Source organism: Lipotes vexillifer, unplaced genomic scaffold, assembly GCF_000442215.2.
Source record: "Lipotes vexillifer unplaced genomic scaffold, Lipotes_vexillifer_v1.1 scaffold1486, whole genome shotgun sequence".
In the NCBI taxonomy this organism is placed as follows: domain Eukaryota; kingdom Metazoa; phylum Chordata; class Mammalia; order Artiodactyla; family Lipotidae; genus Lipotes; species Lipotes vexillifer.
This window is the reverse complement of record NW_006779719.1, coordinates 114,909-127,318: the sequence shown is the minus strand read 5'-3', so window position 1 is coordinate 127,318 and position 12,410 is coordinate 114,909. Positions and strand designations below refer to the sequence as shown.

At 45.5% G+C, this 12,410-nt stretch overlaps 1 protein-coding gene across 1 annotated transcript in view; it reads right to left on the bottom strand.

Annotated features, from left to right (window-relative positions):
* Positions 1 to 922: 922 nt before the first annotated feature.
* Positions 923 to 12,410, bottom strand: part of SLC1A1 (solute carrier family 1 member 1) — a 69,101-nt gene continuing 57,613 nt past the window's right edge. The window contains exons 8-12 of the mRNA XM_007452918.1: positions 11,708 to 11,815; positions 9,765 to 9,887; positions 9,182 to 9,376; positions 3,392 to 3,526; positions 923 to 1,261 (exon numbers count right to left, since the gene is read on the bottom strand). Coding sequence (XP_007452980.1) covers positions 1,015 to 1,261; positions 3,392 to 3,526; positions 9,182 to 9,376; positions 9,765 to 9,887; positions 11,708 to 11,815 — 808 coding nt within the window. The 3' untranslated portion in view covers positions 923 to 1,014. The remainder of the gene's footprint in view (positions 1,262 to 3,391; positions 3,527 to 9,181; positions 9,377 to 9,764; positions 9,888 to 11,707; positions 11,816 to 12,410) is intronic.

Genomic DNA, 12,410 nt, shown 5'->3' with positions numbered 1-12,410 from the left:
TCTTATATAGAGCTGATATGGATTCCCTCCCAGAAGTAGAATCTGGAAGTTGTAAATGAGTGGGCTGTGCCACCTCAGAGTATCACCAGAATAACATCTCTGCTTTGGGGCTGATACACAAACGTGAAACGATCAAACAACATGATTTCTCATTCTTATGCTTATGAGAGAGGGGTTCTGATTAAGCCCCAAAGCAGATCTGGATTGAAATTGTAGTTATTATTCAAGTACAAGGAGAGCTCTGTATTTCACGTTGACAGTTCAATTGTGATCTCTGTCTGGCAAACTATATGAAAATAATAAATATATACATATTTATATATATATATATATCTAGCTCTATACTGAACACTGGGTTAATAGTTACCAGCGTCCCAATACAGTACATTGAAAAAAAGAACCCTTCTCTCTTCTCCCCAGACCTCGCATACATCTTAAAACTGTTACTGCAGAACCGTGCTGGTCTGTTTTCTTTCAGAGTAGTTTCTTTGAAATTGGCCGGAGCTGAGTTCAAAATGGACAATTTGGCACATTAACTTGTGGGGGGGCGGGCTGTTTACATGCATTATAATCTATAAAAATGTGAGAGGTCAAAGGAAATGCACGGCAATAGAAAGCCTGAGTAATGACAGAATATTTTTTTAAAAAACCCAAAACACTGGTCTGTGCATGAGAAAGCAGTTTCTCTTTCACATCTATTGATATTACCTAATTAAAACAGTTACTACTTTAAATACTTCCTAACTCTGTCTTCCACAGGATTTAAAAATTCCAGATAATACAGCTTTCCTGTCAATCAATTTTCTCTCATCTTACCCCACCCCCAAATCCCAGAACTCGGAGAGCAAAAGCTGTGAATCCAAATATAGAAAATAATCCAGAGGTCTGTATATCAAATCAAATGTACAGTTGGCTGTTAGTGTTTTTCTTTTCCTTACTTAATGTTTGAATTTGCTAAGAGATGACTCTCCTGGAGAGGTCCTTCACCACTCCCAGTTTTCCAGAGCCACGGCCCTAGAACTGTGAGGTCTGGGTGAATGAGATGGTGTCGGACTTGTCGACGGCAAAGCCTCCGTTGACATAGGACTTCTTGGTGTCCGAGTCTTCATTGTCGAGTGTCGTGGATTCCAAGGCAAAGGGGTTCACGATGTTGACCTCAGATGAAACATCCATCTGCTCCAGCTCCTTCTTAGAGAGCTTCTCCACGATGCCAGTCCCGAATGCATCGCCGAGGACATTCACCATGGTCCTGAACCGATCCCTGGGGCGGACAGAGGGAGTCAGACAGAAGGCCCGGATTTCATTTTCCTTCAAGTTGGAGACGGGAAAGGACCCAAGGAATTCAGTTACAAATTAAGCAAAGCACAAAGTGCTGTCCCCAGGGCTGGCTGACCAGAGGCTCTCCACTTCACAGGCCTGGGCCAGAGGTGGTTTGTAAAGGCACAGAATGAGCATACAGGCTGCCCTGGGTCCCCGCCAGTCACAGTGAATCTCCTGAATTCAGCACTGAGCTCCCTAAATTCCCTCCTCTCCTCCCAAAGAAATGTGAACCCCGTCTTCACAGATATTTTGGGGGAGCTGAGGGAGGGTCAGGATTCATTAGTCTTTCACCCAACCTCTTTCTCATGGGCATTTCTGAGCCTTCTTTTGGCTAAGATGAGAGAACTTGGATGTTTTGTGGGTGGTGTGTGTGTCCCCGGTGTGCTCCTTTCTTTCCCACACAAGGTCACTCCATGAGCAAGCCAACAGGGACACCACTGAGCATAGGGTCAGAAACCCCAGCCAGCCTGGGAATAGCTTACTCTTTGTGGCACTCTCAGCCAATGGTAACCCCTAGACAGCCCAGAGGAGAGGCTGGTGGCAGGAAGCCGAGTAGGTGGAGGAGGCATCCTGGATGCTGGAGCACTGTTGCTAGGAAATGTGTACATGAATACTGTGAAAGCTACACCTGCAGGACAGAAAACGCTTACGCATGTGCTTACACACGTCCATTCTGGGTGCCCTCCTGCTATTTAGAACATGGATTGAACTAGACCCTGGTGTGGACCAGCTAGTGTCTTCTTGTCCGTGGATCAGGTCAGGCCTTTGACTTCTCTGGATGTCTTGGAAGTGAAGGTCACTTGTGTTTCAGGAAGAACCAGGGAAAGGAGAGAAGTGCAAATCCACCATCACCACTAGAAAGAAAAATTGAAGCACCTGCCTCAATGGTAGGGTATCTTGGCAAGAAAGGGGCCACCTCAGTTGGACCTTGAAGAACCAGCTAGCCTCGGGGGGGGCCCCATAGCAGCTTCCCAAGTGCAGAAGCTTCTGCCCTCTGGGATGTGACGGTATCTTCAAAGCCACATGGAATGTTTCTGCTTCCCTTTCTACTATTTTCAGCTGCTACTTCCAAACTACATAGCACTGTACTCCCCAGTAAAGCTGGCTGGTTCTGAGTGAAGGCTCAATATGGAGCAAACTCTCCCCTGATGGCCAGGGGACAGAGCCACACCCAGATGCTGGAAGACCACTGCACAGAGTGGGTATCAAGGTTAAAGCCGGGAACCAGACTCATTCTAACTTTAACCTTGGGGGTCACAAAAGGCATGTTCTTACCCAGATGTTCTGCTGTGTTCCTTAGGTAGGTGTGTGCATGTGTGTGTCTGTTGTTTTGTGAGAGAGAGAGAGAATGAATTGTTGGTTCAGGCCTGAATGGTCCAACTCATTCTAATCATAAAATTAAACTTGCTGTTAATTGAGCACATACTGCCAGCTAGACACTCTTATGGACACTCCTCTCATTTTAGCTCACTCAGTCCTTATACCAACCCCATGAACTAGACAGAATCTTTCCCATCTCATAGATAATGCAGCTGGCCCCCAGAGAGGTTAAGGAACTTGTTCAAGGTCAAAGAGCCAGTAAGACACTGAACCAGGATTCAAATCCACGTTAGTCTTATCCCAAAGCCTTTGCTTGTGCTACTGCCCTGATGGTGCTGACGATCTTGGGAAGGTGGGCTGACGTTGAACCTGGTGGTTCTGAACCTATGATGCTGACTCAGGGCTGGGATAGGCTAGGGTGGCCTATTGGGTTTGGAATGTCTGGGGCCTTGCCCAGCTTCTTCACCTTATTATTTTATGTTTATCTCATCCCACACCCAGCTCCTAACCTTGAGCATTACCAGGTATAATGAGTTAATGGAGATCACTAGCTTTATAAAATCACTGCTTGAAGTTATGAGGAGTTAGTTTTTAAGCATGTTATCAGATGGCCTGGTCAGAGGGAAATTAAAGCAGCAACAGATGGCTCATTAGGCAATCTGAGGGGAGAATGATGACAGACTGCAGATTATGTATGGCTGGGAAGCCTGCCTTCCCATCTGCCAGAGGCAGTGCGTTTATCCCAACTCACAGGAGCCAGTCAACAGCGATGATGAGGGTGACATCCTCAGCGGGCAGGCCCACAGCACTCAGCACGATCACCATGGTCACCAGGCCGGCCTGGGGCACACCGGCAGCTCCGATGCTGGCGGCTGTGGCCGTGACACTGTAGACAAAACACACCAACACAAAAGGAGTCAGACACCCATTTCTCCCTTCAAGGGCCCTGGTCCAAAACGGTTAGTCCTATTGGCTGTTACTGCTCTGTCCCTAGACTGGCCAGTGAGAATCTGTTCTCTGCTGAGCACAAGCTCTGCCTCATTAGAGAGCTGTGGAAGACTGAGAAGAGCATGATCTTTTTCCAGTGGGGAGATATGGCAAGTCATTGTAACATGAGGAAGTGGAGAGGAACTGCGTGAGTGGCACACAAAAAATGAGCTAGAGAGACACTTAACAGGAAGGCAAGAGTTTACCAACCGAGGTGTTAATGGAGGGCTTTATCCACCCATCCATGTATCCATCCATCCTAAACAAGTGCCAAGTACCTCTCCACCTGCTTTCTTCCTCCCTTCCTCCATCTACTCACCCAGGCAATCATTTACTGAGCATCTAATGTGTGCCAGGAATTTACACTGCCTTGAAGGATGGTGAAGGGGTGGGGATGGGGGTGGATGGGCAAGGGTATTCCAGGTGAAGGCAAAGGAATGAGGCACTGGCCAAACAGGTTTCATGCACTTTCTTTTACATCACAAGTCTCTTGACCTCTCTGGGAGCTGCCCTTTAGGGCACTGAGTTGAGAAATAGCTGTGACTCCTGTCCAAGGTACAAGTGTTTATTCCCGACTGCTCCTTTTTGCCAGTGGATGCACTTTGTGCAAAAGGAAGAAAGATCTGGAATCCAGGAGAGGTAGCCAAATGAACTTTGTTACCTTGTATTTAAAAAGATCCCTCTTGCGCAGATCAAATGTGGCACTAGGGATTTTTCTCTTTGGAATGTGCAGTTTTTCATCAGCAACATCTTCCCGATTTAAATCTGGCCATTTTGGAGAGAACAAGGGTTTGCCCTGCCCTGAAATGTCCCTGGATTTGAATGAGCTTGAGGGGACCCCTATATTTTCTGGATACACGTTCTTATCCTTGGACCAAGGATGCCATTGGATTTAAAGCTGAAGATGGAGACACTGTCCATTTAAACTAGAAGAATCCCTGATTCTATCTACAAATCCATACTCTGTGGGCTAAAAAAGCCTCAGAGTTCTCACCAAGCCGATTCTCCTGTTCATTCATCTGCCTAGTGATGTGTCACAGGTGGTCTCTGAGGGCACGGTCAAACACAGGCCAGAGTTCTTTGACAAGTGTGGTTTCCTTCAGTGGCTGTGACCACCAACTTACAGTAAATTAGAGATTTCTGGGGCTGTCCCAATTCCTCTAAAAGTTTCAGGCTTGCATAATCCTTTAGATATGTTCTGACTTTAGTCTTTGGAAAACCTAAGTTTATGTCAGTGGTGGTCGAAAACATTTAAAGTGAATGCATCAGTGGGTTTTCTTTGTCAGAAGTGATTTGTGTCCATACCCACTGATCCCTCTTGGAAGGCCCAACACATCACGGTTAACCACGTCCCTACGGATTGAGGCTGGGCTTGAAACTCAAAATCCATTTAGTCAAAGAAAACTCTGCCCTTGAGCCTTGACCTTGCTGATTAAACTTCAGCCATTTGCCTGGCTTAGGTCTGAAACTTGGAACTATAAATCTTCAGATGGGGGTAAAAATGTAAAAAACCTACTTCTTCTTGAACATACCCCACTTTGACTTTAGAGGGTTTCACAGAAGAAAACACAATAATCATTGGTAGAAAGTTCTTTCCTAGCACTGAGATCTAGTTTTAGGTCAGGCCATTTAAAACTCAGCTCTCCATACAGGATGGGGACTGAGTCGTGAGCTAGAGTGAGCACAGGTTTTAGAGGCAGACAGATCCAGCTCTGCCGTTTTACTAACGGTGTGTCCTTAGGCAAGTTACTTCTCTGAGTCTCAATTTCTTGCCTGTAAGATGGGGAGAATATGTCTACTTTGCAGGGCTGCTGTTAAGATTAGATGAGGTAATATAAGTAAGGCATCAAGTACAGCACCTGGATGTAGTAGATGCTTAAAACTGATGCCATTTTGCTACGTCAGCAGCTGTTACAACTCCTACTGCTACTAGTATTACTATTAAAATTATCATAAAAACATCTACTATTACTACTGCTGCTACTTTTTCCCTCTAAGCTCTTTCTAGGCCCCAAATCCCATAATTATCTTTTGTTATAAGAAACTTTATCCCATTTTCAATCAGTTGTAACCTTTGATAAGTGAATATTTTGATAAAACCATGAAAGGGAATGTTTTAGGTGGATGGTTTCTTTGATGTCCAGTCCAAAAGGACCATAGAAAGAGATAAACTATGGATCCAAAAATCTCTGTAACCATCAATCACATGAGCCACAACTGTAACTTGTAAAAATTAAAAAAAAAAAAAAAAAACAACACTTATTATTTCATTCTCTCCCAGGTAGAGCCAGAGGATTTTTTAAGTCAATGATTACTCTGGGCCTCACAGCTGTTATTTGCTCTGGGCCAGTAGTTATCAGCAATTATGATTTAAGAATACACCAGAGGGGCTTCCTTGGTGGCACAGTGGTTAAGAATCCACCTGCCAATGCTGGGGACACGTGTTTGAGCCCTGGTCCAGGAAGATCGCACATGCCACGGAGCAACTAAGCCTGTGTGCCACAACTACTGAGCCTGCATTCTGGAGCCCATGCTCTGAAACAAGTGAAGCCACCGCAATGAGAAGCCTGTGCACCGCAACAAAGAGTAGCCCCCGCTTGCCGCAACTAGAGAAAGCCTGCGTGTGGCAACGAAGACCCAACGCAGCCAAAATAAATAAATTAAAAAAAAAAAAAAAAAAAGAATACACCAGAGCAGGGAGACAGGTTTTTCATGTGAATTGATTATTTAGTCTCTAGGCCCAAAGTTTATTTCTCTAGCAGTGAGGTTAAAAAAAAAAAAAAAAAAAAAAAAAAGGGTTAGAAAGATCTAGGAAACTTATGACTGAGGCAGAGGAAGGGAATTCATCCCCCAAATGGCAAATGCTGAAAAGAACTGGCACCTCATACAACCACTCCTTGGAAATAAGTTAAGCACAGACTGGGTTCCACAGGCTGTGGTGAGGGAGGTGGGAAAAGGCACTTGGAAAAGTAAAAGTAACAACTGCTGGAACCACGGTGGTTGTGGAACTTTCTCAGGCATGATTCAGGGTTTCACTTTTAACATACTCGCTGCTACTCAAATTACAGAATTTTACCCATGCTCCTTGGGGTCTAGCTTCCTTAGTCACTAATACATTTTACAGATCAGGAGGCACTGGTATAGCTTCCCGGCTGATGTGCCAAATGGTCTAGTTTGTACTTCAGTTAATTTCAAGCAAACTGCAGTACATACTTTATGATTTAGGGTTGGGAAGATTTAAAAATTTACTGCATTAGAATACTGCAAGAACTTACTTTTTGCCTGGGATTTATGCCTATGTCAAGTGCTGAGGATGCAAGAGTGAATTAGCTCTGAAAGGTTCGGATTCAACTGTGTGTAGGCCTAGGGACCCGGTTTGGTCTTAAACTTCTACTCTAAACTGAAGTCTCGGGATTAACTCTAATCCCAACCCACTACTTCAAAGCAGCACTGTCCAGCAGAGTTTTCCACTATGATGGCACCTATTTCTACAGTGACAGAACCTTTGCTGTCTGCTTTGTCCAATTTGTGTGTGTGGCTAATGGCTACGATATTGAACAGTGCTATTCCAGAGAAACATCTCTGGCAAAACTCACTAATGAGGACTTCCCTGGTGGCACGGTGGTTAAGAATCTGCCTGCCAATGCAGGGGACACGGGTTCGAGCCCTGGTCCAGGAAGATCCCACATGCCGTGGAGCAACTAAGCCTGTGCACCACAACTACTGAGCCCGTGCGCCACAACTACTGAAGCCCACACACCTAGAGCCTGTGCTCCGCAACAAGAGAAGCCACTGCGATGAGAAGCCCATGCACCACAACGAAGAGTAGCCTCCACTCGCCGCAACTAGAGAAAGCCCGCGTGCAGCAATGAAGACCCAACGCAGCCAAAAATAAATAAATAAATTTTTAAAAAATTCGCTAATGACATTTTCACCATCTGCTTGAGCAGACAATTTCAGTCTTCATTTGACTACAATTCTCTGCAAGATTTTACTCTGTTGACCATTTCATCCTTGAAAATCTCTCTTCTCTGGGTTTCCATGACACCATGGTTTCATGGCTCTCTTACCACCTTTCTATTCCTCCTCATTCTCCTGTTGGGTTTTCCCCGTTCTGCCTGCCTCTAATATTAGGCTTTTCTAGGGCTCAGTCCTTCTTCTTTTCTCTTCTCTACAAACTCTCCCTACGTAATGTCATCCATTCCCAACATTTACTGAGTGCTCAGGATGTAGGCACTGTTCTAAGCATTTTATATGCATCATCTAACTTAATTATCACTCCTTGCATAAAATGTAGGTACTATTATTATCCTCATTTTACAGGTGAGAAACAGAAGCTTAGAGAATTCGAGTAACTTGGTCAAGGTCACAGCCAATCATGGTCAAACATACATAACTGACTCACGACCCACATGCTTGATGAGCACCATCAAGCTGATGACTCTGACTTCTGTATCTGCAGTTGTGACCACATTTCTCACTGCATATTTCCACCTGCATGTCTTAAAGGCATTTCAAATTCAATGTGTCAAAAAGTGTAATCTCTTTACCTTCCCACCTGTACTTGCTTCTCTTATACTAGTCCCCGTTCTGGTAAGCACCATCCATCAATCCAGAACCATCCACCAATCCTGGGGGTCATCCTAGCCTTCCTCTGTCCCTCACTCTGAATCCAGTAAATGCCTCTTGAATTCATTAGCTCTTCTCCATCCCCCGTGTCAGTACCTTAATGTAGGCCTTTTCATACCTTACTTGCAATAGTCTTCTAACTGGTCTTCTAGCTTATGGTTCCTGCCCCCACTGGGGCCATCCACCATATTACCAGTTGCCTCTCTAAAATGCAAATCTGTCCATAATGTGAAAGACTGTCTAAGACCCTTCCATGAGCTCCTCACACAAAGCCCTCTAAAATATGATCCCTGCCTTCACATTGTACTCTTTATGTCAACCATACCAAATAATCCGTACTCTGTAACTAGGCCATAGTTACATCAAGACCCCTGTTAATGCTATTCCTTTTTCCAAAATGCTTTTAGCTTCCTTCCTTCTACTGCTAAATTCTTATTCCTCTTCTAAGACTTAGCTAAACGTTCCCTTCTTCCAGGAAGCCTTTCCTCGCCTTCCCAGGTAGAGCCAACCCTTTCTTCTTCAGTTCCCTTTGTGCCCCCTCAACTCAGACCTCTATTATAGCCTTTACCATACCACTCAGCACTTATTTAGATATCTTCATACCTTACCTTTCTACCAGGAACCCCTTGAAAGCAGGGACCAGTCCTTATTCCACCTTGAGTCCTTGGTACCTACTCTGTGCCTAGCACCTAGTGGGTGCACTGGACTGAGAACACAGGGATGCCTTTGGCTATCCAGACCTGAAGCAGTTTTATGTACCACGATCCCACTACTTGTAATATAGTTGTGCTTAATCTTGGGAAGGGACTTTGTAGACCAAGAAAATCAACCTATCACTGAACCATCCTTGATCTCCCTTCACAGATGATTTTCACTTGAGGCAATTCCAGTAACAGATGAAAATGAGTGTGACTTCATGCCCCACCTGATAGTGATAATCTGCCCAATGCTCAAGTCCAAGTCATTCAACTGTGCAATAAACACAGCTGCCACTGCTTCATAGAGTGCAGTCCCATCCATGTTGATTGTAGCACCAACGGGTAACACAAATCTAGTGATCCTCTTGTCCACCCGGTTCTTCTCTTCAGCACAGCGGAAAGTGACTGGCAGTGTTGCTGAACTGTGTGATAAAAGAGAAAGGAACTGATGGTCTAGGAATGCTGGTCCTCGATCCCTGCCTGAAGAGAGACCTCTGTTCCAAAAACTAAACCGAGATCTCAAAGCATGATGGCACTTTTGGCAGGTCCAGGAATCAGAAGGCGCTGTGCTTGCCAATCTCCCCAGCTACACTATAACCCCTTCCGGGCTGCAGGCTCTGCCAAGAGGGCAGGAAATATCCAGTAGGTGAGGGAATATGTTTAAGAACATGGGCAGAGACTATGGACGTCATTTCTCAAATTAAAGGCAGCTACAAAACCCACCAGCTGCAGCCAGTGCTTCATCAGGTGAGGTGAGAGTTGCTAAGGCTTGGTTCACAGACTTCTTCCAGACACCCCTCTTCTATTTACCTGGAGGAGATCATGACAGCTGTCAGGAGAGCCTGGGCCATTCCCATGGCGAATCGGAAAGGGTTCTTTCGTACAATTAGAAAATAGATCAGTGGGAGAATTACAATGGAGTGGATTGCAAGCCTGTAAACAGGAGAGAAACAGGTTCATAGATGATATCATCTCTTCATACTACTACTTTTTTTCAAGCAGCAGTTTTACTCATGATATATCATTCAACTTGCATAATGACCCAATGAGAATATGAAAAAGAGGCCAGGAATATATGTCTCCAGTGCACATATGAGGAAGAAGAGACTCAGCAAATCAAATATCTTGTCAAAGTAAATGGCTAAGCCAGTTGCTGAGCTCACAGAACAAGTTGTGTCATGCTGCTGAGCCCTGTACCTGCGCTTCCTGCTATACGTGCTAACATGCTTTCACTTCCTTCTGCTGTTGAATTCTTATTCCTCCTCTAAGACTCAGCGAAACTTGCCCCTCCTCTGGGAAGCCTTCCTTCACCTTCCTAGGTCAAGCTGACCTTTCCCTCCTTGGTGACTCTGTGGCCAATAGTATTATAGCCCTTATCACAGCACTCAGCCTGGGCCACGCCACTGTCTGGTTGGATGGCACCCGCCACCTAAGAGGAGAATCAGGGTGCAATAAGGAGGAAGTAATCCCTGCTTTTCCACAGCCATACTTCAGGACTGACCCTCTTTTCTTTGTCATTCCTACCTTCCAAACTATTCCTTGCCAGGGGGCTTAAGAAATGAGACTGATTTAGCAGATGCCATGTAAGTGGGAACTTAGAGTTTACAGATCAGTTATGTGAAGCTGAAATAATAAGAAATGGTCACGGAAAATACAGATCCTGGAGGTCAGGAAAGAGGATCTTATAGACAGAGAGGCTGTGGCTTAGAACTATGAGAAACTGACTTTTAGTTTTCTGTTAGAAACCTAGATAGGTCAATAGAGCAGAAACCAGCAGAACCCCATTATGAAATAGCTCAGCATAATAAACCTCTGCCACACCATGACCTGGACACAGCCCCTGACCTCCAGTAAGGTGGATGGTCCCACCTCCATTACTACTGGGGCCCTGGGATTTGATTCTGGCTTTCTTCTCCATTGACCAGCAGGGCTATGCTTTTGGTACACACAGATTAAGAACCAAATGCTGTGCAGTGGAAAGTCCCCAGTGCATCTGAGTTCCAACAGGTGAGCTGATTGCTCCAGCTGGGTGTTTGGGGGCAAGGACCTATGGGAGTCAAGCTGATGATGTTTAGTCATTCCCTTGGTCCATATTTCTTAGCACATGTGACGTATCCTGCCCCCAGCTAGATATCTGGGCACACCACTCATAACCTATCCCACCACATCTCCCCTCAAGAACCAATAAGTGGGCTACAATAAATATGCACACAACCTGTCTCCTACTGCCCTCCTGCTTTGCACAGTTCTTACCAATCTAAAGATTCTCCTAGCACCCTCTCCAATGATGCAGGCTGTGACTGTGCCTACCAGGCCCACCAGCGGGAGTGGAACCAACCAGCCATCCCACTCCTACTTGCTCCAGTCTGACTTAATTTAGGCCCTGCCTAATTTCTTTCAGACTCGGGGTACGTGGGGCATGTTCTTACTGGTTTGGTTGGTTTACATCCTTAAAGAAGTTAAGGCCAGGAGCAGGCCAAGAGAGGCCACCAGTGGGCTAACACAACTAATAAAGGCAGTGACAAAGCATGGTCCGGACTGTTCTGCCAAGATCTGGAAATTAGCACAGTGTGATCCACCTCCAGTTCAGCCGTTAAAGGGCAGCCCTCCTCCCTGCTGCTCTCTTATCTCTGAACCCCATCTTTCCCTGCATGTGGGAGAGAAGCCAATTTTAACCAACTGAAACCCAGGCTCTCAGCAGAAATCCGTTGGCTCAAATGAGGTTTCTGTTTCTTCCCTCGAGTCTGACATACCCACTCAGGACGGTGGCCATGTAAAGGCCCAGCTTGCGGAATATTTCCCAGTCTTCGACTTCTATGATCTTCCCGGCAATCAGGAACAAAATACCAACCGGCATGTAGCTAGAAAGTAAAAATAAGCAAGACTCACTTCTGTCATCAAGTATTTTCTCAGGGTGGGAAGGCTGGGGAAGAAACAAGCTAGGGCATGCACCTGGGCTTGGCATGTGCCCTCAGCTGGGAGTACACAGTGAAGCTAAGGTCTCACTTCCAGCCCTGCTGGACCACACTGGCACCAGGTTTCAGCACCCCTGTGCACCTTAACTTCTACCCACCTAAGCTACTGTAAGGGGTACACTTGGTTAGAAGGTGTGGTTAAACTGGTACATACCCCATGCCTTGCTTCTGGTACGCAAACACCCTGCCTACTGTCACATCTGCAGATCTCTCCTTAGCTTGACCCTCCAAATATGGCCACTAGGCTCTTTCTGGACATGTGGCTGTCTTGTTTCCCAGGTAGTGGTATCAGCAACAGAGCAGTAGAACTAGTCGTGCAAGTCGTCATAATAGCTCTGTTTGCGGAGCTGTCATTATGTGCTTTGTGTTGGGTTAAGAATTTTACATGCACCATTTCACTTAATGTACTTCTCCCAGCTCTAGGGGCAGACGTTATTATCCTTTTTTACATATGATGAAGCTGAGGTTCAGCAGGATTAAG